This window comes from Phodopus roborovskii, unplaced genomic scaffold (genome assembly GCF_943737965.1).
Source record: "Phodopus roborovskii unplaced genomic scaffold, PHOROB, whole genome shotgun sequence".
NCBI lineage: Eukaryota > Metazoa > Chordata > Mammalia > Rodentia > Cricetidae > Phodopus > Phodopus roborovskii.
The window spans coordinates 27,716,324-27,742,465 of NW_026126482.1; the positions used below are offsets into that span (position 1 = coordinate 27,716,324).

The 26,142-nt window shown below is 40.8% G+C and overlaps 1 protein-coding gene across 1 annotated transcript in view; it reads left to right on the forward strand.

The window, feature by feature from the left end:
• The window catches only part of Mylk4 (myosin light chain kinase family member 4), an 81,621-nt gene that overhangs the window by 39,324 nt on the left and 16,155 nt on the right, over positions 1–26,142 (forward strand). The window contains exons 2-8 of the mRNA XM_051194482.1: positions 15,026–15,104; positions 15,436–15,871; positions 16,957–17,243; positions 19,021–19,126; positions 23,059–23,152; positions 23,232–23,341; positions 24,525–24,666. Coding sequence (XP_051050439.1) covers positions 15,026–15,104; positions 15,436–15,871; positions 16,957–17,243; positions 19,021–19,126; positions 23,059–23,152; positions 23,232–23,341; positions 24,525–24,666 — 1,254 coding nt within the window. The remainder of the gene's footprint in view (positions 1–15,025; positions 15,105–15,435; positions 15,872–16,956; positions 17,244–19,020; positions 19,127–23,058; positions 23,153–23,231; positions 23,342–24,524; positions 24,667–26,142) is intronic.

Below are 26,142 nucleotides of genomic sequence, written 5' to 3' on the forward strand. Positions count from 1 at the left end.
GACTGATGTCTCACTTGAAACTGAAAGTGTGCCCAGTGCCAGAAAACTTGTAGATGAGGAAGGTGTGGTGAAGATGGAGAAAGTGAAGATGAGGAAATATGTGCTTTAAAAGGTTGTCAATTTTAAAGACTCAGCTTTTAATGTACCCATCCAATGAGACTTCCTCTTGGTTATCCGAAATGAGACTAAGGGCTGACTTAGCTAAACATTTCAATGAAATCATATCTTGTTTACTCGTTTATTATGTGTGTGTGTTGAGGGCAGGAGGGATTGTGCTATCATATGTTCATGGAAGTCAAAAGACTTCTTACAAGAGCCGGTTCTTATCTTCAACTAGGTAGATCTCTAAGAATGAACCCAGGGTATCAGGCTCATTGGCAAGAGCCTTTACTCCTTGAGTTATCTTGCCAGCACCCATTTCTTCTTGAGATTCTCTGTATATTCATATGTGAAATATCTTATTTTGGTCTTGCACTATAGTTGACAGAGAATGGGGACAGTACTTTGCTTCATTGTTGGCCAATGCTAGTGTCTCTCAACACACACTGTTGTTGTTTAGTGATTCATTAACCAAATCCAGAGAGTCCTTGACTAGGGCTATGAAAGTCACTGTCTACTGAAGACAAGGTTTGCCAACTAAAAGTAATGGCATTTATCCAGGTAACCCTAGGACAATTGTTCTTAAACTTGACTGAATACTAAAATCACATCAATTTCTGGAGAAAACTGGGTAATACTTTAAAATGGGTGTTGAGAACAGTTTCACCAGATTCTTAGCTATGTCCTCTTCTTGATTATTGGATTCCAGATGCCATTTTTGTGCCTAACTCCTTATTTTTTGGAAAGACTTGAGAGAGAGAGAGAGAGAGAGAGAGAGAGAGAGAGAGAGAGAGAGAGAGAGAGAGAGAGAGAGAGAGAGAGAGAGAGAAGACATCAGGTGTTTTTCTGGATTCCCCAACACCTTATTATTATTATTATTTTAAAAAAGCAATCACTAACCTGGAGCTCACTGATTTATTTTGCCTCTGTGCCCTAAGAGTCTGCCTGTCTCTGTTCCCAAAAGTGCTGAGGTCACAGATATGTGCTGCTGTGTCCAGCATTTACATAGTGCTGGAAATCTAAACTCAAGTCCTCAAGTTTGCACGGCAGGCGTTTTACTGACTGAGGTATCTCTGCAGCCCTGACCTTGGATTCTCAAATAGGTGAAATTTCTTCACAGATCAGGCTCTATGTTGCTCCAAGCTCCATAGTTCCATCAATAAGTCATAAATGAAAGAGGATTTACTTTAGCTTATAGTTTTGAGGGTTTCAGTGTATGGTTCAATAGCTTACTTGTATGGGGACTGTGTGGGTGGACATATCATGGCAAGCAGCTTGCAGTACAATGAAGTTCATCTTCTGCAGTCTGGAAACAGATTATAGGACTGACATCCCACAATCCCTTTAAGGATATACTCCCAGTATCCTTAGACCTCTCACTAAACCTCAGTTTTTAAAAATTCTACTACCTCTCAACAGCACCAAGCTGAAGTCCATGGAGACATAGCTTGTGAAGAACATTCCAGATCCAAACTCTAGCAACAAGCTAATTTAAAGTATGAGATGCTGATGTTAGATGATGTTTTCTTTTTCTGATAGAGTTCAAAATCCTTGGGTTTTGGAATATGACTAAGCAGGTAAGAGGACTTCTTGGACTAGTGTGAGCATCTGAGTTCAAATTCCCAGCATACATGTAAAAAACTAAGTGTGGTCACACATAAGCTTTTAACCCCCAGCTTCATGTGAGGTGAAATTGCATGATAATGTCAAAGAAAAATTGTTGGGGCAGCTGGCTGCCAGCTTAACTCCAAGTGCATTGAAAGACCCCCATCTCAAATGAATAAGATGGCTGGAGCAGAACATCCAACATCCTCTGGCCTCCATGTACAGACACATGTACATAACACACACACACACACACACACACACACACACACACACACACACCTTTATAGCATAATCAGATGTTAAATTTTGTAATTATTATTTAGAGGAATAAAAATACATTTTGAAATGATTGGTATAGAGTTGAAGGCTGGGTGAATTACCAAAAGGAGTGAGAATAAATGTGCTCAGTGTTCATAGATGCCAAGAAGACTAGTAGACAAGAGAACTAACTGTAAGAGTATTATGACGCCTAGTGTAGACATGTCAGAATGGACAATGATGGGTATCCCAACAGGAGGCAGGCCACAGTAGCCATTGTGAACATGTTCAAGCATCTCCTAAGAGAACTGACACAGCCTCAATTTTAATAGCTGCGTGACATATAAATGGAGGCTAGACTTTCTAGACTTTGTTTTAAAGGGTCTACATCAGAGTTACTCATTGAGAAAGAAACCCTATGATTTCAAGGATTTGAGCCATGCAGGATAAGGTATATATCCCAGAAGATGAACTCAGCTCTTCCTATAATATTAGAATTCTAAGTAGAAGTACCCACTTCCTCTATGAGACCCTGAACTTGTAGTGTTAAGGTGGAGTGCAAAGTAACAAGAGATGATGTGGACTAAGACATGGAGTCTTGGCTAACCCAAAGCAGCGGCCCTTGTCAGTATCTGTGAGCTGCCAGGATCCTTAAGCATTGGGTGATTATCATGGCTTGTGTCAAAGTAAATATACAGGTTTTGGTGTTGTATGATCCCTTCTGTTTTGTTAACAGGGGATTCATTTTCTCCCTTCACACAATCATGATGACAAAGAACAAAGAATATTATACTGTGGGGCAAACCTGCAAAGATAAACTTTGATAAGCAAAGGTCAACTCTTTTGGATATGCTTTAAAAAAAAATCACATAACCATTGCGGAAGAGTGAACCCACATGTAATGCTCAAAGGCCAAGTTTTAAAAGTGGGGTTTTCATTAAAGAATATTACTCATGAACACAAATATAAATTTTCTTTATTACGTGTGTGTGTGTGTGTGTGTGTGTGTGTGTGTGTGTGTGTGTGTGTGTTCTACTCTCAAGCGTTTGTTCTCCCCTTCTGCTATGGGTTTGGAGGCTCAAACTCATGTTCTCAGGCTTGCATAGCAAGTCCTTTCACATACTGAGCCATCTGGCTGGCCTAGACATGTTTTTAATATTTCTAAACACAAATATGTTTGCAGATGCACTGCCAGATTTCCAAGCTTTTTTTTATTTTGAGCTAGTGTTTTATTATTTTCATGATTTAACAGGGGAACTTCCTTTAACATTGCTTATTATTCAAGTGAAACATGGTTTGAAGAAAGCATGTCTCAATATAAAGTTGAGATTATTGCTATCAAAATTCCTACTTCTAAGTGTTAACAAATAATTGGATCTTTTAGAAGGAAAAGGTTATGTACACTCTATGAACATGAATTTAGTTAAATTGGTACTAATAGAAACAATATTTTAGTAAAAACAATGCACTTAAATGGAATGTAATTTCCTAAAAAATAAATACCCATTTTTAAAAATAACAAACCAATCTTGGTTATTTAATCATTTTAAAAAAATGCAGATTTTAGAATTTTGAGTTGAAGGTTGATTTTTGTTGTTTTTGTTTTGGCAGCTGGAATTTATTGTCATAATAATTTAAGTATAGAAAATTTTTAAGTGATTAAAAACTAAAGGAATTCATAAATTATTCTCAACATGTTTATAGCACCTACCTGGAGCACGAGCTTGCTCATTTTCATACCAGATTAGTCTATTAGACAGGAAACCTTCATGCCAATACCATTGATTTTCGTGGGAATGAATAAAAAATGAACAACAGCATAGCAATTACACAAAAAGCTCTTTCCACGTTTATCTTTGATGGATTTTGCCACAGTGAGTTATGTATTTGCACACATCTGCTCCACCAATAATGAAATCAGTTTGAGACGTGTATCAGTATAGAACGGAATCAAATCAAAATGAAAATTTTTATTAGTGATTGTTAAATGGTGAACTGGACCGATCTCATTATATGTGTAATGCAAGTATATTTTGACTTCCACTTACATTTTAATACACAAAATAAGGATGTATAATCAGAATAACTGGGGAAAGTTACTTGTATGTTTTAAAGAAGTTTCTCATTTCACAGTTCAGATTTCCTTTCTGCCATTTGCTGGGCTATCTCAGGCGGTGACTGTGATGCATAAAAGCCTTTAGTAATTGTAAGAGGGCACACGTATAAGGTTCCGTGTTGTCTCATGCAGTGTTTGCTCATGTAGGTGCTTCAGGTGGTTGGTTGCATTTGTGCATGTCTGTAGGGTAGCGTTGATAGGGAAGAAAAAGTTCATTAAGCAGTTGGGAAGGCACAGCTGCACATAGTAAACACAGATGGGCATGGCTTTATACGAGACTTCTAACTGGAAACAGACTTTAATTCTGCTCTTGGAGTAACCATAATTGAACTTTCCATCTGTGATTGTGGTGTGCTGCAGAGGCCAGCTGTCACCTCATTGTAAGCATTTAATTTACTGCTGCTCTCAGTGTAGTAGAAGAAGTAGAAAATCTGCATTCATTTGCTTCCTGTGAGCACAGGCCCTGCCCAATACGCCCTTTCTTCTCCTCTGGAGAATTCCCTTTAGAGACTTCCACTGCCAAGGAGGGAAGGTAGCCTTCATAGTGTTCATGCACTGCTCAGGCTAAGGCTGAATCCAATGCCTGTGGTATACAGGCATTGATAAATTAGTTACGAAGTACCCCCTACCTATCCATGTGCAAGGCCTAGAATATACAACAAATGGGATGTTGAGTTTGTGTACCCCATTCACCCTTAGAGAGTCCCTCAGATAGAGGCACTTGGGAAACTTTGGTGACTAAGTCCAGCAGAACCCTGATTAAAGTCCTGGATGCAGTAAGAACCTGATCTTAAAGCCCAAGGAGAGCTCTTGTCTTCTGAGATTCAGACATGAACCACAAATGCTAAGGAAATAAGTATAGACTACTTTTTGTTCCATAAGCTACAGAGACATTATTAATTAGGAGCCCCACCACTGGGAAGCCATCTTCACAATAGAGGGCAGATTCCAGGTGTGAGGGTACTTGGCAAAGCACCTGAGAAGTGGTTTCTTTCTGCAGAAGCTTTGGGGTGTGGTCATTGATGGTGTCAGGCTTTCCTCTATTCCCCTGCCATTCTGTGAGTTTTATAAAGCTGAAGAGACAGTAGATAATACATGTGATGTATAACTTAATCGACATTAAAAATTATTGTGAAGACACACCCCCTCCAGGCAGGTCTTCCTATGTTGTCTAGGCTAGGCTAGTCCTGAACTACTGAGCAAAAGTGACATTGCTTTAGCCTAATATACAGCTGGAATGATAGGCATAGTGCTCCTATGCCTGGATGTAAAGGACTTGAATAGTAATATGTAGAGACATGTATTTCACACCTGATTCAGTGTTAGGCATAGGCGTTTTAGCAAATATTTCAAAGGAAATAGCTGCTGCTTGCTCTTGCTTTCTGGAGAAATTAGACTCCACAGTTACAATGAAGTGAAGGATGGGAGTGGCAATGTCTAACTCAGACCTCTTCAGAAGTATCTATGAAGCGTCTCTTCTGTGCTAATGTGTTAAAGAAGTTACACGTTGAAGAGGTTGCAGCCAGTGCAGAAATGTAATAACAGATCTTAACCATGCACATTTAAAAAAAGGAGCATTTGTAGTGCATGTTCTGATTTTCATTAGGAATGAGACATTTGCTGAGAAGGTGGTCAAATGGTAAATTACTTTACAAAACCACACTAGGAATAGAGTTCCAGATGTTAGTGGTGACACAGACATTTGCAGTCCTATAAAGGTCCAAGAAGATTATAGTTTTTTGTAGGGGTACAGGTTGGCAATTTTCCTTACGTGAAAATACTTTTAGGCACTAGAGGATTTTGGGAGCTGGATATCAGGGTCTGCTGCTGAAGGAGAATAGTAAAGTGTACCCTATTGCAAGGTCTCAAGAAACATTTTATAGGGGCATCCAATATGCTCAGTTACTGCATATTGTAACTCTCTCCCAACTTACTGCTGAATGGAGCAGTCAATCAATGCTTATCTGTCATATGCTGGGCACTAAGTTAGATGCTAGAGATACTGATATGCCTAGGCAGGAAAAAAACAAGTAAACAAATGCTTCCAACATGGTCTGTCTGATGTTACACATGTGTGATATCCGTGGCTAATCCAGGTAGAGAATGAGGATATGGGAGAAGCATTTTAAAGAAAAAAAGTCTGCAGAGGAACACTGCCAAGTTAGGTCTTGAATAAATGCACAGGAGCTCTGTCTGCCTTTTCAGAGCATGTTTTCTGTAGCACTAGCAGGAGAATCACTTGCAAATTTGTGAGAGCTGTTCTTGGGCTCTAAGACAGATTAAGAATATAAGAAGGAAGGAGATTTATAAATTTTAGGACCACATTCTTAAATTTTAATGTGTGTAGAAATTATCTGAGGACTGGTTGAAATGCAGATTCTAGGTATTCAGAGAGGGCCTGAGATTCTGCTTTCCTTCCTCCCTCCTTCCTCCCCCCTCTCTCCCCCTCCCCCCTTGTGGTGTCTGGGCCCAGAGGTAAGCATGCCAATGAGCCATTGTACCTCTGAGCTGCTCTCCCAGCCCTTGTATGTATTTCTAATAGCCTGTCAGGTAATGCTCTGCTGCCCATTCCGCAGACCTATTTTGAATAAAAGGGGCCAGACAACTAAAGGTTTAGTGCGCTTAGGATGAATTAGGTTTTAAAAATATTTATTTACTTACTGTTATGCACATGCTATGACATGGGTATGGTCAGAAGACAACTTCTGGGAGTTAGTCCTCTCCTTCCACTATGTGGATTCCACCGATCCAACTCAAGTTGTTAGGCTTTTCCGGCAGAGCCATTTTACCACCTCTACCCGCGATTAGTTTCAATCTAGGGTTTATATTACATATACCAAGTTTAGGGACATTTTGAAGAGCTTTGTAACTTCCGATTGCTTTAAAATTGTAACCTTTAAAAGCCATTCTGCTTCATAGTGTATTGTAGTTTTCCTACTCGTAGGGAACAAACCATTAGGAGCTTAAGTATTTTGCCCAGTTATTCCAAGTTTAGATAGGTCTCTGAGGTACCTAATGTAAGGATTCAGGCATTATGCTGGCCTGCCCCTGTCACCAGGCAGAATGCACTCAGGCAGTACTCTGGTCAGCCCAGGGTTCCATAAGTACTAGTCTGCAGGCAGGTGTAAAGGACCCCTTTAAAAGTCAGACCCCTGCCCACTTACGCTCTCTTTTGCTTTCTCTTTTACTCTCATTTTCTCTCTCTCATCTCTCTCTCCCTCTCTCTCTCTCTCCCCCTCTCTCCCCCTCTCTCTCACCTCTCCCTCCCTCTCCTCTCTCATCTCTCTCTCCCTCCCTCTCCCTTTCTCATCTCTCCCTCCCTCCCCTCCCCCCCTCTCTCTCCTGCTGTCGGTTGGCCACCAGCTAGCCCCCTCTTCTTCTCTTTCCCCTCTCTCTCCCCCCTCTCCTCTTCTGTTCCGGGTGCCTCTATGTCTCTTCCCTTCCCCCTCACTCCCCTTTCTAAATAAACTCCTCATTTAAGCTCTATCTGCCTGGCGGGTTATTCCCTCCTGCTTCAGTCACCCTCACCTGCTCTGGAAATTGCTGTGCTCTCCCACGCAATTGAACCCCACTCACTTGGGACCCTCACCCAGGACCACTCACCCCCACCCCTTCTCCAGCTTTTATTCTTACAACTGTAACTAAAGAACACCACCGACCACCCAAATGCCACACATCCCCTCACCCGAAGAGACACTATTCTCCTGTCCAGGTTTCACCAGCACAGGACACCACAGAGAACTGGTCCAGGGGATGGAGTTGACAGGCTGAATGCTTGGGGCAGGAGGCAGGAGATGATGTGATAAAAATGAGTCTAAAATAAAATGCATACCGAGAACACCAAGTGAAATGAATGATCTTAAAACTGTCTTCAGGGGAAAGAATCAAAACTTTTATTGGGTGATGAAAAAACACTGTAAACTTCATGTACAAATCTTCCAAGATTTAGTCTTGTGTAGTATAAAAATGATTTTACATGTAGACTCGATTTAACCGAGTGACTTCAGAGGAGTGATGATTCCATACATACTTGGTTTTGCGTTCACAGACTCACATTCACAATTTCTTACACGTGGCTCTACTGTTTTTTTTTAACATGCTCAAGTGTTATCCTGCCATAGAATCCCGAGGAGGCTAAAGGATACCATGGCTTATGGTTTTCAGATTTACTTTTATATAAAGATATAGTGAGATAGTCCTTCTGTGGCACTGACCATGCCCATTGGGGGGTGGAGCGATGGGCGGAAGTGACCTGTGGAAGGAAGTGGGGGGAGAGCCAGGAAAAGCTCTCTTGCTGGCGTGACTCTGACAGAGAGGATCGGGTTGAATTTCCTGGTGTTCATCTGTCTAGGTTGTAAGTTATTTCTCCCTGAATAAACATCTATTCGGCCTATTTGTTTATCCTGATCCTTATTAAACCGCGATATAAAGATCTATAAATAATTCTGTGCCCTGTCAGATGATGTTTCTCCCCATCAGCTTGAGTCTTTCCATGGCTATTTAAAACATTGTGATCAAGAAGCAAGCAGAGGGTCTTGGGACAAAGGAGCAGGGGTGTGGTTAGGGATTTTGGCTTTTTTATTTTACAGTTCTCCTTGGGTACTTTTGCAAGGGGATTTAGGATCCCCAGGGTAGTTCTTTAGACTGATTGCCACCTACTACCTGGATCAAGGGTGAGAAAAAGGCAGTGATTTGTAGATGCTCTGCCCTGATGAGGTCAAAGGTGCATGGATGGGGGTTTTGTGGGATTGAGGAATCAGCACTTGACAAATTAAAAAGGGAAACAAAGAATAGATGCCCAAACCAACTCCGATGGTGGCAGTAGTTACAAGGGTTGCAGAATGTTACAATTGCACAACTGTGAGTGGGGTTAGGAGGCCCTCAAAGCGCAGTTCCCACTTCCTTTACTACCACTTTTATTCAGATCTTGGGGGACGGGGTGGGGACAGGGGGACTAAGCATTTAGAGCCAAGAATGTGTGTAGCAAAAGAGGGCAGGCTGGGTTAACAGGTGTGAAAAAGTCATTGTCTGAGGGAAAGAGTGAGGTCGATAGGGCCCAGCGTTCTATCTTGGAGCAGAGAGGAATAGAAAGAAACACAAAGAACTGAGATATGTCTCAGTGGTTAAGAGCACTGGCTGCTCTTTGAGAGGACCTGGGTTCAATTCCCAGCACCCACATGAAACTTACAACGTAACTCCATTTCCATAGGATCCATTACCCTCTTCTGGCCTTCTCGGGTTCTAGGCACACATGTAGTACATATACATACACACAGGCAAAACACTCATACAATTAACTAAAAATAAGTAAAATTTAAAAAGGAATATGAATCTTTTATAAGGTATCTTAGCTTAGTCCAGCTCAGCCACCTGGTACAAGATGAAGCAAAATTAGATTTGCATGACAGAGTACCGGGTGGGACCTACCCATTCGGAAAAAATGCATAATTTACTTGTCTTAAACTGTTTTCTTTTTCTAAAATTGACAGAGATAGGTTGGAAAACAGCTTAGAAGGGAGCATTCACAGCTGTGACCCATACCATGCACCCTAATAATGGTTGGGTAGACACCGGGGTTCCACACTCTCGTCTTCTGTGGCCAACCTCAGTCACTGATCTTTCCAAACTCTTTCAGATATATGTCTATGTGGGTTTTTGGTTTGGGGCTTGCTTAGCATGCATGAGGTTCTAGGACCAACCTTCAGTAGAAAGAGAGAGAGAGAGAGAGAGAGAGAGAGAGAGAGAGAGAGAGAGAGAGAGAGAGAGAAGTAAGTAAGTAAAGAAAAGGCCTTTGTCAACAAGGAATAACCAAAGGGGATGATTGGAATAACATTGTGCTATACTAGCTTCTTCTGCTGAAAAATATGGAGGAACACAGCAGTTTGCTTTTAAAAGTTGGAACAATAGCAACAACAAAAAACCCAGCAGTCCATCTTATATGTTCATGCATCTTCATTTGACAGAGAGTCTAATTAGACTTCGCTAAATTGACAGCTTTAGCATCAGACCTAAAGTTCCGTTTTCATGGTTCTGAATGGAGCACTGTTCACAGCTTTGTGGACACGTCCAAAGGCTTTCATTTTCTGGGCAGGGTTATTTACTCAGGTGACTGGTTCTGCTTGATGTCATCCACAGCTCAGGGAGGAGCCGCTCCCTTGGTTCTGAGGTCAAGGCCAACAATTTCCTTCTTGGATTCTATTGGTGAGACCCTGTCCTAGTGCCAGTGCCCACAGCCCACAGCACAGGCTGCGTTGTGTGAGAATTCCTCCTGTCTGACCAGCGACACAGGGTGTTTCCTCTGTGCTTAAAGCACAGGGAATTTGAGAGCATCTGCAGATGAAGAGAAATAAATCTATTTGCAAACAATCTCTAAAAATTAATCCTTCATCAGGCTGGTGAGATGGAGCAGTGGATGAAGGTATTTGCTGTCATGCCTGGTAGTCTGTACTCAGTTTCCAGCCCCAACATAGTGTATGGAGAGAACCAACTTCAGCAATTTATGTGCCCACCTCCACACTCCACTGTAGCACAGTAACTCTAAACAAACGACAAATAGACACAAGACCTTAGAGTTAATCTTTTACGTTCAAATAGAGGGACCCAAGTACTTTTACTATTTTTCTAAAAATCTTTTTCATTTCTCCCATTAAGAACCTAGTTAAAATTTAACGAAGTCATTTAAACTGTTATAATTTTGTTTTTATATTACTAGGCATTAGGTTAAAGTGACCAGAAAGTGTTCACCATGGCATTGCCATAGCAACCAGATACAGAACCACTATTCAGGGCCAGTTTTGGTTATGTTCCATGTGTGATGTTACGATTTTACTGTTCTGAAGCAGCTGTAATCCCCGAATGCAGGGGTGTGATTATCACGTGTAACATTTTGTTCTAAGATAAAGCAGATGATATGAAGAGCCGAGGTGGGATGTGTTAGTGATGGTCCTCAGGGGACCCTGCTTGCCTGTGATGAATCCTATTGGAACACTCCCACACCGACAGAACCATTTCTTCCTCCCTTTGTTGCACACTGCTTTCCTGAGCAGTTTTTTAGAGCCCTAAATTCCTGTTCATGTTCTAGAAAACCTAAAATAGAAGGCTCCATACTCCAGTTGGAGGACAGATGTGTCTCGGGGGCACAGATGCACGAAAACTGACTACAGTGTTGCTGAAGTCTAGTGACAGTTCACTTTTACTGTCACCGTTAAGGTTAAACCTTTCTTTTTTAAGAATCGATTTTTAAAGGATCATTTTTATTGAATGGGTATGAAAGGAGGAGTAGAAAAAGTTCTTTGTTCTTGTGTGTTAATTTCCCGTCCCGTCCTCTCACCGCTTCCAGGAGAGTTGGGATACAGCCCTTACGTGGGTTTGAACTCAGGCCCTGGCAGTGGGTGCTCATCAATGTGCATGGTTGGACCCTTTGGCAAAGCAAACTCTAAGATGACAAGGGTGTGAAGTGTGTGACGAGCAACGAAAACAGGCATCTGAGCAGTGAATCGTGACCTTGTATAGAGAGTGTATTGTAGAAAGAGAAAAGCACTTTGTAAGAAATGAACCAAGAGTTCTAATTATGTACTTGTCCTCGAACCAGCTAATTAGAATGTTTCTTTCTCCCAAAACCGAAAGTTAAGAAAAATCAGAGTATGACTGGAATAGTGTTGCCTAGTATCCTACTTTGACTTCGGTTACTGTGATAAACACCACAACTTGGGGAAGAAAGGGTTTATTCAGCTTACACTCCCTGATTGCAGTGGACCCTCAAGGGAAGCTGGGACAGGAACCATGGAAGAACGTTGCTGAGTACTGGCTTGCTTTCCATGGCTCACTCAGCTTGCTTTCTTATGCAACGCAGGACCATCTGCCCAGGGTTGGCATTGCCCACAGTGGGCTGAGCACTCCCACATCAGTCATTAATCAAGAAAATGTCCCATAGACATGCTCTCAGGTCACTCTGTTGGAGGTAGTTCCTCAATTGAAGTTCCTTCTTCCCGGTGATTCGTTTGTGTCAAGATGACAAATCTAACCAGCATCCCTAGAGAAATGGGTCTCTGAATTATTTGATTTTACACAGTAAAAGGTTAGCCCACTGTAAAATATTCATCAATTATATACATTGATAATGTGTGTGCATATTTATTTTCAGAAACATTTATTATAGTAGCTCATAAATTTTGTTTGCCCAATTTAATTAATATATGTATATTTTAAATATGTAAAATATAAATTTAAAAAGAATTGTTATAAAAGATATTGGTAGGCACTGGCAAAGGTATCCATATGCAAATACACACGTATTTTTTAAATGGCTGAATAGATGAATCAGAATGAAATGAACTCTTTTGTTCATCTTAGTCAGGACTCTGAATGCAGCAAAGGAGTGTCATTCTGATTCATTCCTTTGCAGGATGATGGGAATGGTTTTATGAATTTCTTCTTTAACAGCACTGATCTTGACTTCTACATTCATAGAAAACAAATGTCATTTTTGGACAGCAGGTAAAATGCATCTAAAGAGCTGTGTCCTGTTTTGGAACTCTATGGAGGACTTGAAATGCAAACTGAAAAGTCTTCAGAGTAAAGGTCCACATGGTTGCTACACAGGGAGAGGAAAGAAAAAAATACTATTTCTGTTGGTTTGAGACTCTTCAGTTCCTCTAGATGTCAGTATTACACAGGGAAATAAAAACTATAAATAGCCTGTGGCAATGAATGGAAGCCTTGCATTATTTAAATGGTAAAACACATGTGACGTGTAATTACAAAAAGGGAGAGCAGCCCTGCTTGGTGACTGACTGGCTTCTTCCTGTGTCTTTCGCACTGACAGTTTCTGCGCTTGGCCAGGCCAGATTCTGCCTGAAGAGTGTGGACACCTCACGCTCACATTTGCCTCTGGATACTCATGGCCCCACTGGTTCCACGGAGTTCATTAGCCCAACTCTCCCTTTTACATATTTTGATGGGTTGAAATAAATGAAGACATACTAGGTTTCATCATTATCAAGTTCACTTTTGCTCTTACTGTAATGTCTATGCCACACAGGATAAATCCCAAAGCATGGTTGGTGCCTACCAATATGCCAGACATTTTCATTTCAGAAGAGAAATTACCAAGGGACAGATATAAAATGCCATTAGCACAATTTGTTAGACTGACCGCCTTATTTGACTAACTTGAATGTAGACTTTTCAGAACTAAAATGAAATGATCTCTTTCTGCCCTCTTCCGTGTAAATTCTAATCTTTTAGCTAATGAACACATATGTCTGCCTTACTGTGTTAATGCTTTTATTTTATGCACTCTGCTCTTGATCTTCTTATTCTATGGCACCTACTATGAAGTAGATCTACATTAGTTTTAACTATCCAGGTTGGCTAAAATCCCTATTTTGTCAGGAAAATAGTATAGAATATGCTGCTACTTAGAGAACAGATCAAGCAGAGAAAAGAATTAGAATCCAGACTTTGTTATAAAATGAGGTTGATAGCCTCTCTCAAAGAGTTTCTGTGAATCACGAGCGAGTTAACCATGCAAAGTGCCTTGAGGAATTTCTAGTAGACTTGTCTGTGCTCAATACACATTAGAAATCATTGTCGGTCTCATTCTTACCTCCATCATCATGACCACATCATCATCATCATCATCATCATCATCTTCATTGTTATTCCCATCATTACAACATCATCACCATACCATCATCATCATGATGTGATGTCTCTAGTCTAAAGCACATAAACACAGCACCTAGTAGAAAACAGTTAAGTGTTACAAGGGGCACTGGTATTGGCATGAGTGCCAAGTTCTGTGCCCACATACAGAAGTAGCAACTGACTTCACCTAAGGAAACTGAAGGATATTTTTCACTGCCATCTCTGTACTTGAACATAAAAGGGAGAAGCTTTCTATGGTTTTGATCTTCAACCTTGACTGTATACTAACCTAGGTGTACTAACTGTGCTCTATGTGGTGAGGTGCCCATCAGGAAAAAGGAAGCATTCTGGATTATAAGTGTATCTGCAATTTACCCTACAGTTGACACTTGCATGATCTCTCATATTTGCAAACCTCCTCAGGCAAATTGTATTCTGCTCCAAAGAGCAGGGGCACTGATTTTTCTGTGGCTTCCTTGGATTTTATCAGTTTACAATGTAGAATTTAGAATTTGTGTGGATTCGTCTAATCTTTACCTTTCACACTGTGTTTATTATGTTAATCTGGGGAAGCTAGGATTGTGAGAACATGCAACTGCTTGGGAGAGAGGTATCTTCTAGGGAAAGGAAGGGCCAGTTGTTAAGAAGCTGACTACCTGGGGCAGGTGGAGGGAAGGAAATAAACAGGAATTGGTATGTAAAATAAGATTGTTTTTAATTTAAATAAAAACTTATTTAAAAAAGAAGAAGAAGAAGAAGAAGAAGAAGCAGCTCACTGCCTTCATCTCTTCCAGGTAGTTTAGAAAAGTCATTCATGTGTCCTCTGATTTCTCTTCAAATGATAAGTGAACCAAATCAGAACAACTAAAATGGAATTATATAATATAGTAGTTTCAATGGAACATTTTCCCTTATTCCTGTGGACATTTATCTTTGGAGATATTCTGCTTTATTAACATTATTTTTTAAGAAAATTAGCAACATTTCAGATGGACTAGAATAAGGTTGAGATTTTTATGTTGCACAGCAGGGTAAATATAGTCAGTTACAATGTATTATACACTGTAAAACTAATTAAGAAATTAAATTTCAAATGTCTGGAGTCATTTTTTTGGTCATCACAGCTGGAAGGCAGGGTTCTCCTGGCATTGGTGGGAAGAGGTCAGGTATAATACTAAATGTTCTATGGTACTATGATGATCCATACATGTAGAATTGCATAGCCCATGTCAGTAGCTCTGAGGCCAAAGTGTGTATGCTGTAGGTAACCTTGATTGCTTAATTATATACCCACAGGCCGAGGAAAATGTGTGGTCCAACCCTGCACCAAATGAAAGGACAATTGTCATAGGTGGCAAGACATCAGCCCTCACAGGTAATAATATCCTTAGGAGACTCAATGGTTAGGGAGAGACTTCTGCTATTACTCTTATTTGGTGGAAATCACATATTCTTAACTCCCGTGGGGATGAGTAGTGTTTTTAAAAATATTTTTATCTGATTGGCTTTGGACTTACCAGTGACAAATAACAAAATCTCTTGACACTCAGTTTTCAGTCAGTTGGGCATATTTCATTCTGCTTTGCTTTTGAAGGTTTAAATCTGCTGTTAAAAAGAAGCCAGCCTAGAGATGCCATTAAATGAAGAAAAATTAAGGTGCTCACATGTATTCTTCATTAAAATGTTTTGTGTTCTGTGGCTTCTAGAGAGATCTGACCAGAAAGACCAGTTCTCCTCCGAGAAAGAAAAGGTTACCAAACTCAACAGGAAAAATGCAGAGACCAACACCTCTGAAGTTCAGAGGAGTTGTGCCATTTGTCATAAGGAAAGACAAGACAAGGCAGATTTTGTTCCAAGGAATTCCACAGAGCTAAGAGAGAATGCAGGTGGAAACGATGGTCCATGCATAGAAAGTCTGGAGAGACAAGAAAGCAACATCCTGGGAGATAAACAGGACACCGAGGATAAAAACGGATGCCTGTTTTACAAAGGAGGGAAAAATGGGCTTCCTTCTAAGGAAGACACCAGAGGAATAGAAGCTGAGCACAGAGATTCAACAGCTGCAAGTGAAACAGTGCTGGACAAGCATGCAACTGAAAATCAGCACATTGATGAAATGAATGGTGGCCCATCCCATGAAAGGTAGTGTTACAGTATTACACATCCTCAGCTGCTGTCTCTCATAGGCCTTTGCGCGGTGGTATTTGAGGCCATTTCTTCAACTCTCTCTCTGTTTTCCCTTCTCCTCTCAGTCCTCCCTTCCTTCCTTGCTTCCCTCCACTGAGGCTGGAGCTCAGGGCCTTGGTCAAGTTAAGCCCGTGATTCCTCCCTGACTCCCATTTGATTGTTTCTAAGTCTTACACCAACACTAAAATCACAAATTTGGATAGCTCTGGTAATCAATACTCTTTAAAAAAAACAAGTAAAAAGAGTTTCATTGTTTAGCAAAACCAATAACAACAACAAACATATCCTCTCCAAGCAATGATATGATTGGATAATGATTATGTTGAGTTGTAAATAAAAAACCCAAATCTGAAGGAGTTTTCCTAATCCACTATATGTTTGTTGTTTCTTCCCTAGTATTGTATAAAGTAGATAACTAGCTAAGTTTCTTCTTTAAAATTAAAATTAAGAAGTATCATGTACAAATTCAGGAATCTATGTATCCAATTAAAGTTAGCTGCTCTATGTATGGTATTTGTTTGGAACAAAGGGTATATCCAAATACCTATGATGTTTTTGGGAGGTTTTTAAGACATAGCTGTTTCTTAGCTTTGATATAATCTATTTAAAATTAATCTTGAAGAAATATAGTTTCTATATGTTAAACACTGGCCATTATTGAAGTCCATCATCACAAGATGTGCTTAGGAAGACCAGCACCTGCCAAAACATGCCAATTAAGCCAATTCTTCCACCAATAATAGTTCTCCTGTGGCTGCCAATCTTTAGAGAGATCATTGCTATGATTTTTATTTCTCTCTTCTGTTTAGTTAGGTTTCATAAAAGACCACTTTTGGACTCAGAGTGAGGTCCTTGGAAGATCCTCCGTGTCTTGTACTCTACTTAGATTTGATGAACTCAACTGCTGGTCACTTCTGTGTCACAGAGTGTATCTTCTTCCCAAACACCATCCTAAGAAAGTTTCAATTCTAAGAGTTTTGACAATCTGAATACTTTTTTCCTTGAGACACCGAGAGCTGCAAATGTATTTTATTTTCCAGGTGCATCAGTAACATAAAGGGCAACTCTACACCAGGAATCTTGGGAAATTCAGCATCAGGATCCACTTTCCAGAGTGCGGAACAGACAGAGTCTGCTGGCAGCAGTAAGCGCAGAGTGGCAGAGTGCTTCTTAAGTGAGGACAACAAGAAGAGCAGGATAGATGTAGTGAGTGTGGGGGAAGAGCCCACAGTTAGCACAGAGGAAACCAGACAAGCCAGGAGCCTGGATGACAGACCCCAGGATGGAATGACTGCCTCTGGAGAGAAAAACCGGGCAGTTGTACTGGGTAGGAAATGTTTTTTGTTCTGGACTTTTAAAGCTTCCTAACTACCTCCAATGAACATTCCAATGGAATTTCTCTCATCCTAACAGCTTTAAGGAAACATATGCCATATAAATGCCATTAGTGTATTTAACTTGAACACTCTTTGTGGAGGCAAAAGAAAAAAAATCCTATCTATCTATCTATCTATCTACCTATCATCTATCTATATACCTACATACCTACATACATACATAGATGTGTGTGAATATGTATGTAGTATATATGTATGCTCAGGGTGTACACCTGTATATGTATGGAGCCCAGAGGAGGATACCAAGTGCCTTGTTCTCTCATCTTCTACCATATTCCTTTGAGAGTGGTGCTAGGCTGTTATCTATCAACAATGGGGTTACAGGCCCAACACTAGGCTTTTTGACATGGATCCTAGGGATCTGAACTCATGTTCTAGGCTTGCACACAGAGCACTTTTACTCACAGAGATATCTTCCCAGCTTGAACAAAATCTGAAGCAGTGAATACTCCCTGAATAATTCCCTCCTGATTTTATTTCAGAGTCTATTTATGGCATGAGAGGTGAATGTTTACATCAAATTAGAGACCATGAGATTTGTGCTATCTAAATTTTAAAATGCTAAATTAATTAAACAAAATTAAGATTACTGTCTGGTAGTACACCCGGAACAAGCTAAGTGAACAGGAAATATATATTGGATAAATGCCAGGTTTGAAGAACATAGCTGTTTTGGAGCCAGGCAGGGGGTGGTGGCCCACACCTTTGATCCCAGCACTTAGGAGGCAGAGGCAGGCTGATCTCTGTGTTTGAGTCAGCCTGGTCTACAGAGTGATTCCAGAACAGTCAAGGTTAGAAACTCAGTCTCAGAAAACCAGTTAGTGAATAAATAAGTAAAATAAAATCATAGCTTTTTTTTAAACTCCCCTTTCTTTTGTACCCTTGCTGTATGTGTGCTGCAGCTGTTTTAATAAGGAAATGGAGATGAGCACATTTGTGGGCAGCCACTGTCATGGGAAATATGAAGACCATTAGAAGTATTTTTGAGTAGCTGCACATGGTAAGGTTCATCATGATGCAGACTGTCACTTAAGCATATAGGATGGAAGGTGGAAAGTGGGAGAAATTGGATAACTGTAGCATACAACTTACAGTTTTATTGGGTGTTTTATTTCCATTCAGCCAGGAAAAATTCATCTCTGCACTTTAAGTGACTCTGAAATAAAGCCTAAAACATTTTAGAAAGCAGTATACAGTATCAAATATTTCAATGACACAAGGAAATAATTCAAGTTTCTCCATTTTTCCTCTTCGTTTTAATTAAAATATGAATTATACAGGAGTATTTTTCAAAAAAAGATGAATCAATTTCTCTTGGTCAAATGAAAAATGGTTTCAGGCTTGAAAGCATAAAAGAAAAAAAAGAAGTGGTGCTGGAGATCAAACCAAGACTCTCATCCGTGCTAGGAAAAGGCACTCCAGCTCCTGCCCAGAAGTGTTTGACTGTCCTGGGATTACAGATTTTTCACTGCCTTGCATTTCCTAAAAGTTACCTTAAAGAGTTTGTGGATAACATTGTTTCCCAAAGACACCTGATAAGATATTCACGAGCCACAGACTAGTCATACATGAAATGGAAATTTATATTCTCGGGTCATTATAAACACGAGGTGGCAGATTGTACACTAGTTTAAGGAGCTGATTTTTATTATGAGACTTGTTGCTTGATGCTGGAAGGAGGTCAGCCTTTTCCTTTTCAACTTACAGATGATGGCCCTGCTCCTGCAGCCCCATTTGATCATCGGATTGTAATGGCCAAACATGCTTCAGTAGAGAGTTTGTACACCGTGAGCAAATCTGAGATCCTAGGCGGGTGAGTGAGGCCCAGTTTGAACAATGTCTCAGTAAAAGCAGAGTCTTCCTGAGGCAGAGCCCAAGGTGGCAGAAATGTTTGTTGGTCTCCACTTGAGAACTGCAAACACTAAAACCAAACATTGTAAGAGGTTCTAATCATTTTTTGAAAATTGTCACTTGTCCCAGAAAGTTGACGTGGTAGCTATACTTCCCATTTAGCATCTGTTTTATTTACCATGTCATAATGTCCGACAGTAGGAAAAACCCAATATGACTCACCAGAAGAAGGTCCAGGAACTGTCCAAAAGCCAGCTTTAGCCCTTCAGAGATGAAATGCAGGAATGTTCGGATCCATATAATTCCAGCGGTGAGACTTCACCTTTCTCTCATTCTTGCTAGTTTTCCATTTAGCTGTTACAGCATGAAGTGCTGTTTTCATTTCGATTGATTGCTTTCCTCACCGAAGAACTCATCTGAGTTTCATCTAAGTGCACACTGTCTCTTAAAGAAGGAAGATTAGAGTTCATCAGGGGTCAGGGTTATCCTGGGGGACCTTTTCCTTTCCTCCTTCATCCATAGTCTTCTGGTTACTTCCTGTAACTCAAAGCCTACCTAACAGGATTTACTCCGGGGGCGGGGGTAGCAGATTGTACCATATATACAGCCAACACGTGGGAGATATGCATGATACCTCAGAGTGGTTTCCTAAAGATATTAAGGGGCAACCAATTAGTTTTGGAAAGCCATGTCTTCTCCTTCCCATTCCACATTCCTTTGCCCTCTGCCGTGTAGAAACACCTGAATTTTTTCTTCCTTGACAACTGATCTTGGAGGACCCCCTTCAGGCCTGTGGGGATAAGGGAGAAATGAGGATTCAGAAACTCAAGTGCAGGACTGAAGTGTCTGGGTCTTCTGGACTTCAGTGGCAACAGTGCCTGTACCTCTGAAGGAGAATAGTTATTTGCAGAAGAAACTTTGAAATAATTCCCAGGCTTTGTGCTGCTTTGTGGTCCAAGGTTTGTCAGTAGCTTCTTTAAAAGTTCTCATGCCTCTTGGGCACAGCTGGATTTAAGGTCTGCTTGTTATGGGCTCACCTCAACATTGGTGGCCATAGAGCATAATTAAGTGTGTGTTATTTCCAGATGTGACATGCCCACCAAGTACATGCTGCTGTAAGTGGTAAGGATTCCTTATGCAGTAGCTTATCTTTCACTTGGAGGAGAAATAGAAACAGGCCAAATACCATGGAATTCTTGGCAGTTTTCCTAGGTTCATCTCCTGCTCTGTGGTGTTAGGGTGTTTATGTGTACGCCTTGTCATTTAGGTTAAAAGTCTCCCCCAATGTGTATAAAAGCCAAGCTACTTGGTGGCATTATTGGGACATGGTAGAGCCTGTAGGATATGGAGCCTAGCTGAATGAGATCAGGTCCATAGGCATATGTCCTTGAAGGGAGTAGTGAAACCTCAGTGGCTTCTGATCCTCTTCTACCCTTTGTTTCCCAGCTGAAGTGAGCAGCTCTCTGCCACCATGATATGCTGTGCCGGCCCTCTGAAACCATGAGTCAGGTTGTCTTATGTGTTCTATTCACACAATGGAATTCGGATGAGCACAATGCCTCATGTCCATGTTCAGCTAGCATGAGACTAGCAGTATGACATTCGAGCATGGCTGCTATGACGTGGCCTCAGTATCAAGATCCTTCCAGAATAAGTCATGTGAGAGCCCCAGCATGGAGATATCAATGGAGTCAGACGGTGACAGGACATCACTGCTGGCCAGACAGTTCTAAGATTAGTGCTAATGAGGGGAAAGACATCTTAGTCACCATGACATGAGAAGTACTTTTGGCTATGTTCATACGTGTGCTAGTACAGAGGGCCTCTATAGTGAATGTTGGAATTGAAGTAGCCACTTATATATGTTTATGGTAATGCAGAGTAATTACAGTTCCATGGTGGTTGGGCTGCTACTACTCCTGTACATGTCAAGCACGGTCATGCTTATCTCTGCAGGCAACAGTAATGTGGTCTTTTTATGGTTTACTGTGTTGTTATGGAACCTTCCCTTTCACTCTTTGCCATGATAGCCACCAATGCACAGAGTAGAGACATGTGCCCTGCCTTACTTCATTAAATGAGTATTAAGGGAAGAAAATCAAGTTGCTTATATGTGTACACTTCTGAGTATGATTACATAATTAAGAAGCTATAGTATTCTGTCTTCTATTATAATGAAATACTAAGGTATGGGTATTGTATAATGGATACAGGTTTAGTTAGTCTATAGTCTTGGAGAGTTGGGAGTATGGTACCAGCATCCACTTGGCTGTGGTCCTTTTGCTGTATCACATCATAGCAGATGACATCATGGAGAGTGTGAGAGAGAGCTAGAAAGGAGGAGGGAAAGGAAGAGAGGAGGGAGGAAGGGAGAGAGAGAAAGAAATTGGAGTAAGGTTTGCTTTGTGATTACTCTTTCTTGAGAACTAACTAGGGTCCAATAAAAAACATTAAGAATTCATTCTGAAGACCTCTAATGACACAGTTACTTACTCTAGGGTCTAACTCTTAAAGGCTCTACCCAACTACCAACACCACCTCTGTCTTGATGTCTCAGTTCCTACCACTTGAACCTGTGGGGATACATGTAAACCATATTCATAGAAACAGCTGTCCTGTAAAGCACGAAGCTGATATCCGAGCTAACCTAAAGTCTTCATTTGGGTCTCTTTGGCCACAATATGTACTTTTGATTTTATGTATCTATGTGCAATATTGTTATTATTTTATTTAAATATAGCCTCTAGAATGATTTTTGATATCCCTGACCCACAGGTTGTGTTGCTCATATGCTTATAAATTCTAATTTTCTACATTCATATGCATTCAGAAAGATTCTGTGCTATCTACAATAGTGGTTTTTACGTTTTAGTTTGCCTAAAAATCAGCTGAAAGTGCAGCCTCTGAGGCCTCGCCTTCCTGTGTGCATAGGACAGATGCAGGGTCCAGGAAGCACTATTCTTTTTTAGCCCAGAAGTTATTTTTAATGTCTATGCTAAATAAATAACATTTAAACACAGGACTATCAGATATTGGGGCTGGAGAGATGGCTCAGTGGTTAAGAACACTAGCTGGTCTTCCTGAGTTCAATTCCCAGCAACCACATAATGGCTCACAGCCATCTGTAATAGGATCTGGTGCCCTCTTCTGGCCTGAAGGGGTTACATGCAGACAGAACACTTTATATACATAATAAATAAAATATCTTAAAAAAAAAAAAGAGAGAGAGACTATCAGATATTTACCTAAGTAAAATGTGCCGAGATACATTAACAATTCAAATTCTAAAATCAATCTTCATAGGAAAAAAACTTGATTAAACTTTGCAGTTATTCCTCATTAAAAATTTCATTTTCATATTGGACAAAACAGATCAAAATTACCTTCAAAAATGAAGTATGGCTTAAAATTAATCAGTTACTTCAATACCATAATGTATGAATGCAATTTAGTCATCAATCTGCATTAACCACTGTCCTTAATTAAAAATTCAAGAGAAACCTTGTGTACACCTACAGGAGATACTGATCAAATTCCTCTGCCCCAAACAGCAATAAGTATTATTATATTGCCGAGGCAAATTAACTTCTAGTATTTAGGTCAATACAGCAGGCACGAATATAATTCAGGACATAAGATTTTCAGGGTTTCTCATTTCCTTTACATAACAGAGATTTAGAATGGTCAGTGCTTTGGACTTGGAAGAGTAACAAAAGACAAGCCCAACTTCCTGGGGGCGTGTATAGGAGACCCATAGAACTTACCTTGGCCAAAGCTCTTCTGGATACCGAGACATACTTGCAGAGCCTGGGAACTCATATTGTCCACCTGGCAGGGACTGCTATGGGACCCTGCAGACTACCACGACTCATTGAACTGTCTGTTCTTTGGCAGGGGGCGTTTCGGCCAGGTTCACAAGTGTGAAGAGAAAGCAACAGGCCTGAAGCTGGCTGCCAAAATCATTAAGATCAGAGGTGCAAAGGACAAGGTAAAGGCCAGGGGAGGTGTGTCTCCTCTCCTTCTGGGCCAGTCTCCACCACACTAATGGACTCTTTCCTTCTCCTCAGGAGGATGTAAAGAACGAGATTAATGTCATGAACCAGCTGGACCATGTGAACCTCATTCAGCTCTATGATGCCTTTGAGTCCAAGCATGACTTCATCCTAATCATGGAGTAGTAGGTGTCCTCTCCCTCCCACACACCTTCACACACCTTCTGCACAGCACCCATGACTCAGCCGGAACCATGGGCAGTACACCATTGGATCTGAGAGGCAGGAAACACGAGATATTGCCAGAGTCAGAAGGAAAACTGCTTCTGAGTGCAGTCTTCCAGTGTGATTCACTGATCAGATGCATCAGGCCAAAACAGATGGGCCTGTATTTAAGCTCTGTGGTTCCAAACCAAGGTTGGACTTTATCCTGTGCAACCTAGAGAAAAGTGGTGTGTGAGCTTTGTTTCCTTCAACAGGCATTTCCCTTACCTTTGGGGTTATGTTCTAAACTTTTAATGGATGACTGAAATTGGGAACAGTGCTGAGCCCATCAGTACTTAAATACCCATGGTAAAGATTACCTTATAAGTTAGCAGCTCATCATAAAATAAGACAATTACAACAATATATCCAACAAAAATTATATGAATACAGTCTCTATTTTGGAATATCCTGTGCTACTCTGATCACAGGTGACCATGAGTAGCTAAAACCTAACATAATGAAGCTATTGATGGAGGGGGGGATAGTTAAGCATTCCAGAACACAAAACACATGCCAAACCCCTGATCCTCAGCTAAGCATCTTCAGTTCAGAATCACTTATGTAAAGACTCAATCAGCTCAGGTAGCAGAGTGCCAGCCTAGCATGTGATGCGCTGGTTTTCATCCAAGATCTACAAAGTCCTATACCAGCACCAGTAGATCTCAAGTGCTTTTACACTGAGCAGACACTGAAAGTTGTTTTGTTTTGTTAGCCATGGTATTATATAAGGCATTTAGAAAACTACTGTATCCTGCATCAGCCACATAGAGGCACTTTGCCATTACACCTAGTCTCAAAAGGTGAAGATCTTGACGTACTTTCTGTTAACACTGGAATTTCACCTCAGTGTGTCCTTGAGTCCTCTTCATCCCCAATAACTGTTAAGTGATACACATGGACTCATCTGGAGTACATGCAGCCACTAATGGCAGGGACTTTGAGATCAGTTGTATGACATTGAAGGTATATACATAAGGCAAGGAAATAACGGCATATACACCTGTTGCAAGAGCTGCAGGAACTTGGGCAGCAACTCAGCACAAGAAACATATGTGGTGTTCTTGGAGTCAGGACTAAAAGTTTCACCTCTTGCCTCTGCAGTGTGGAAGGTGGGGAGCTGTTTGATCGTATCATTGATGAAAACTGCAGCTTGACAGAGCTGGACACCATCCTGTTCATGAAGCAGATTTGTGAGGGGATAAGGTACATGCACCAGATGTATATCCTCCACTTGGATCTCAAGGTAGAGCATGTTTTTCATCCCATGAAATGTGGAGTTTCGTTAGCCCTGACCCTCATGTTCAGGAAAATATTATGTACCAGTCTTGGAAAGTTGTGTTGTCACTGGTCATATTTTCAGGAATCAGGAATTAGTAATAATATGGATTTTTTTTTTTTGGAGAGGTATCTTGCTTCTTCGTCTATCCCAGCCATGAACTTCTAGGATCATGCTATCCTCTCAAATTCAGCCCTCCAGGTTGGTGGGACAGACTCATAACACACCACCTAGCAAAATCAGTATTTTTAAATCTCATTCTCAATTCCTGTCAATCACCTTCGGGGACTAATATTTGCATGCCCATCTTCAGAGCCTTTGTTGAGATTATTATAAATTATCTCTATTAAATGAGCACAGTAGGTCATTTCCCTAAAAGTGTACAATTAAAGCCAGCACAATTCCCACAATATTCTTGCCATCTCCTTGCTTTCAGAATCCATGGCAGGAGTATTTTAGTCTTTAATTCCCAAGCTGTAGCAACCATTTCAGATCCTGGTAGCCTCTTGAATTCTTCTAGGAAACTCTGATTTTGGATTTACTTTCTTATGGATTTGCTAAAACACCAAGTAGAAGCCATAAAGAATGGAATGCAGGGCAGCCAGACGGTGGGGCTGCAATGCCAAAGAGAAGGGAGAGTAGTTGTTCACAAATCAGAGACCACGAGGGAAGCCAGTCCATTTCCTTCCTCCTCGTTATCTCTCTCTCATTATGAAGTCTTCAGGGCAGGACTGAACTTCACTTTAGATAAAACCAACAAAAGACTCAATCCTAATAAGTCTGATCCGGTCGACATTAGAGTTAGTATCATAAAGTGCATCTTCTTGTGTGGCTTGATCATTTTCTCGTTTCTCTGTGTTTGCACAGCATGTCAGCGAGATAAACTGTTGTATTCTCTGTAACATACCATATATTGTAAGTCTCCAGGGAAGGTACAGCTGAATAAATCTGGCCTCCTTAAATAGGTTTCCATGGGGCTCTCTCTTCCTAAGCTTGGCTTCCCTCACTGTCTTGATTTATGTGCCTTGACTTTCCCATTTACGGTTGCTTAGGGGGAGGAAGGGGGGATGTGGTACATAAAACGACAAAGTCAGAGGTTAAAAATCATTAGCAAAGTCCTTGGCTACAAACTCCATGTGATAATGTACATTTTCAAGGAGCATTTTTGTTCACTGTGGATATTCTACAGATATCCCTAAAGGGATTTGATTGGCAGCTGGAGCCAGGAGCTGACCTAGCATAAGTCAAAAGACCCCATATGTGGCTTTGTAACACTGAATGAAGACTTGCAATGGGCAGTTTTAGTTATGGCTTATATATAAAGTTAATAATAAAGGTGACAGCTGGATGGGTCATGAAGGACGGGGCTTCTTCAGAGAGCTCCTTGGAAGAAAACAGACTGAAGACATTGACTATGCATCAATGCAGGGAGTCAAGAAGTGG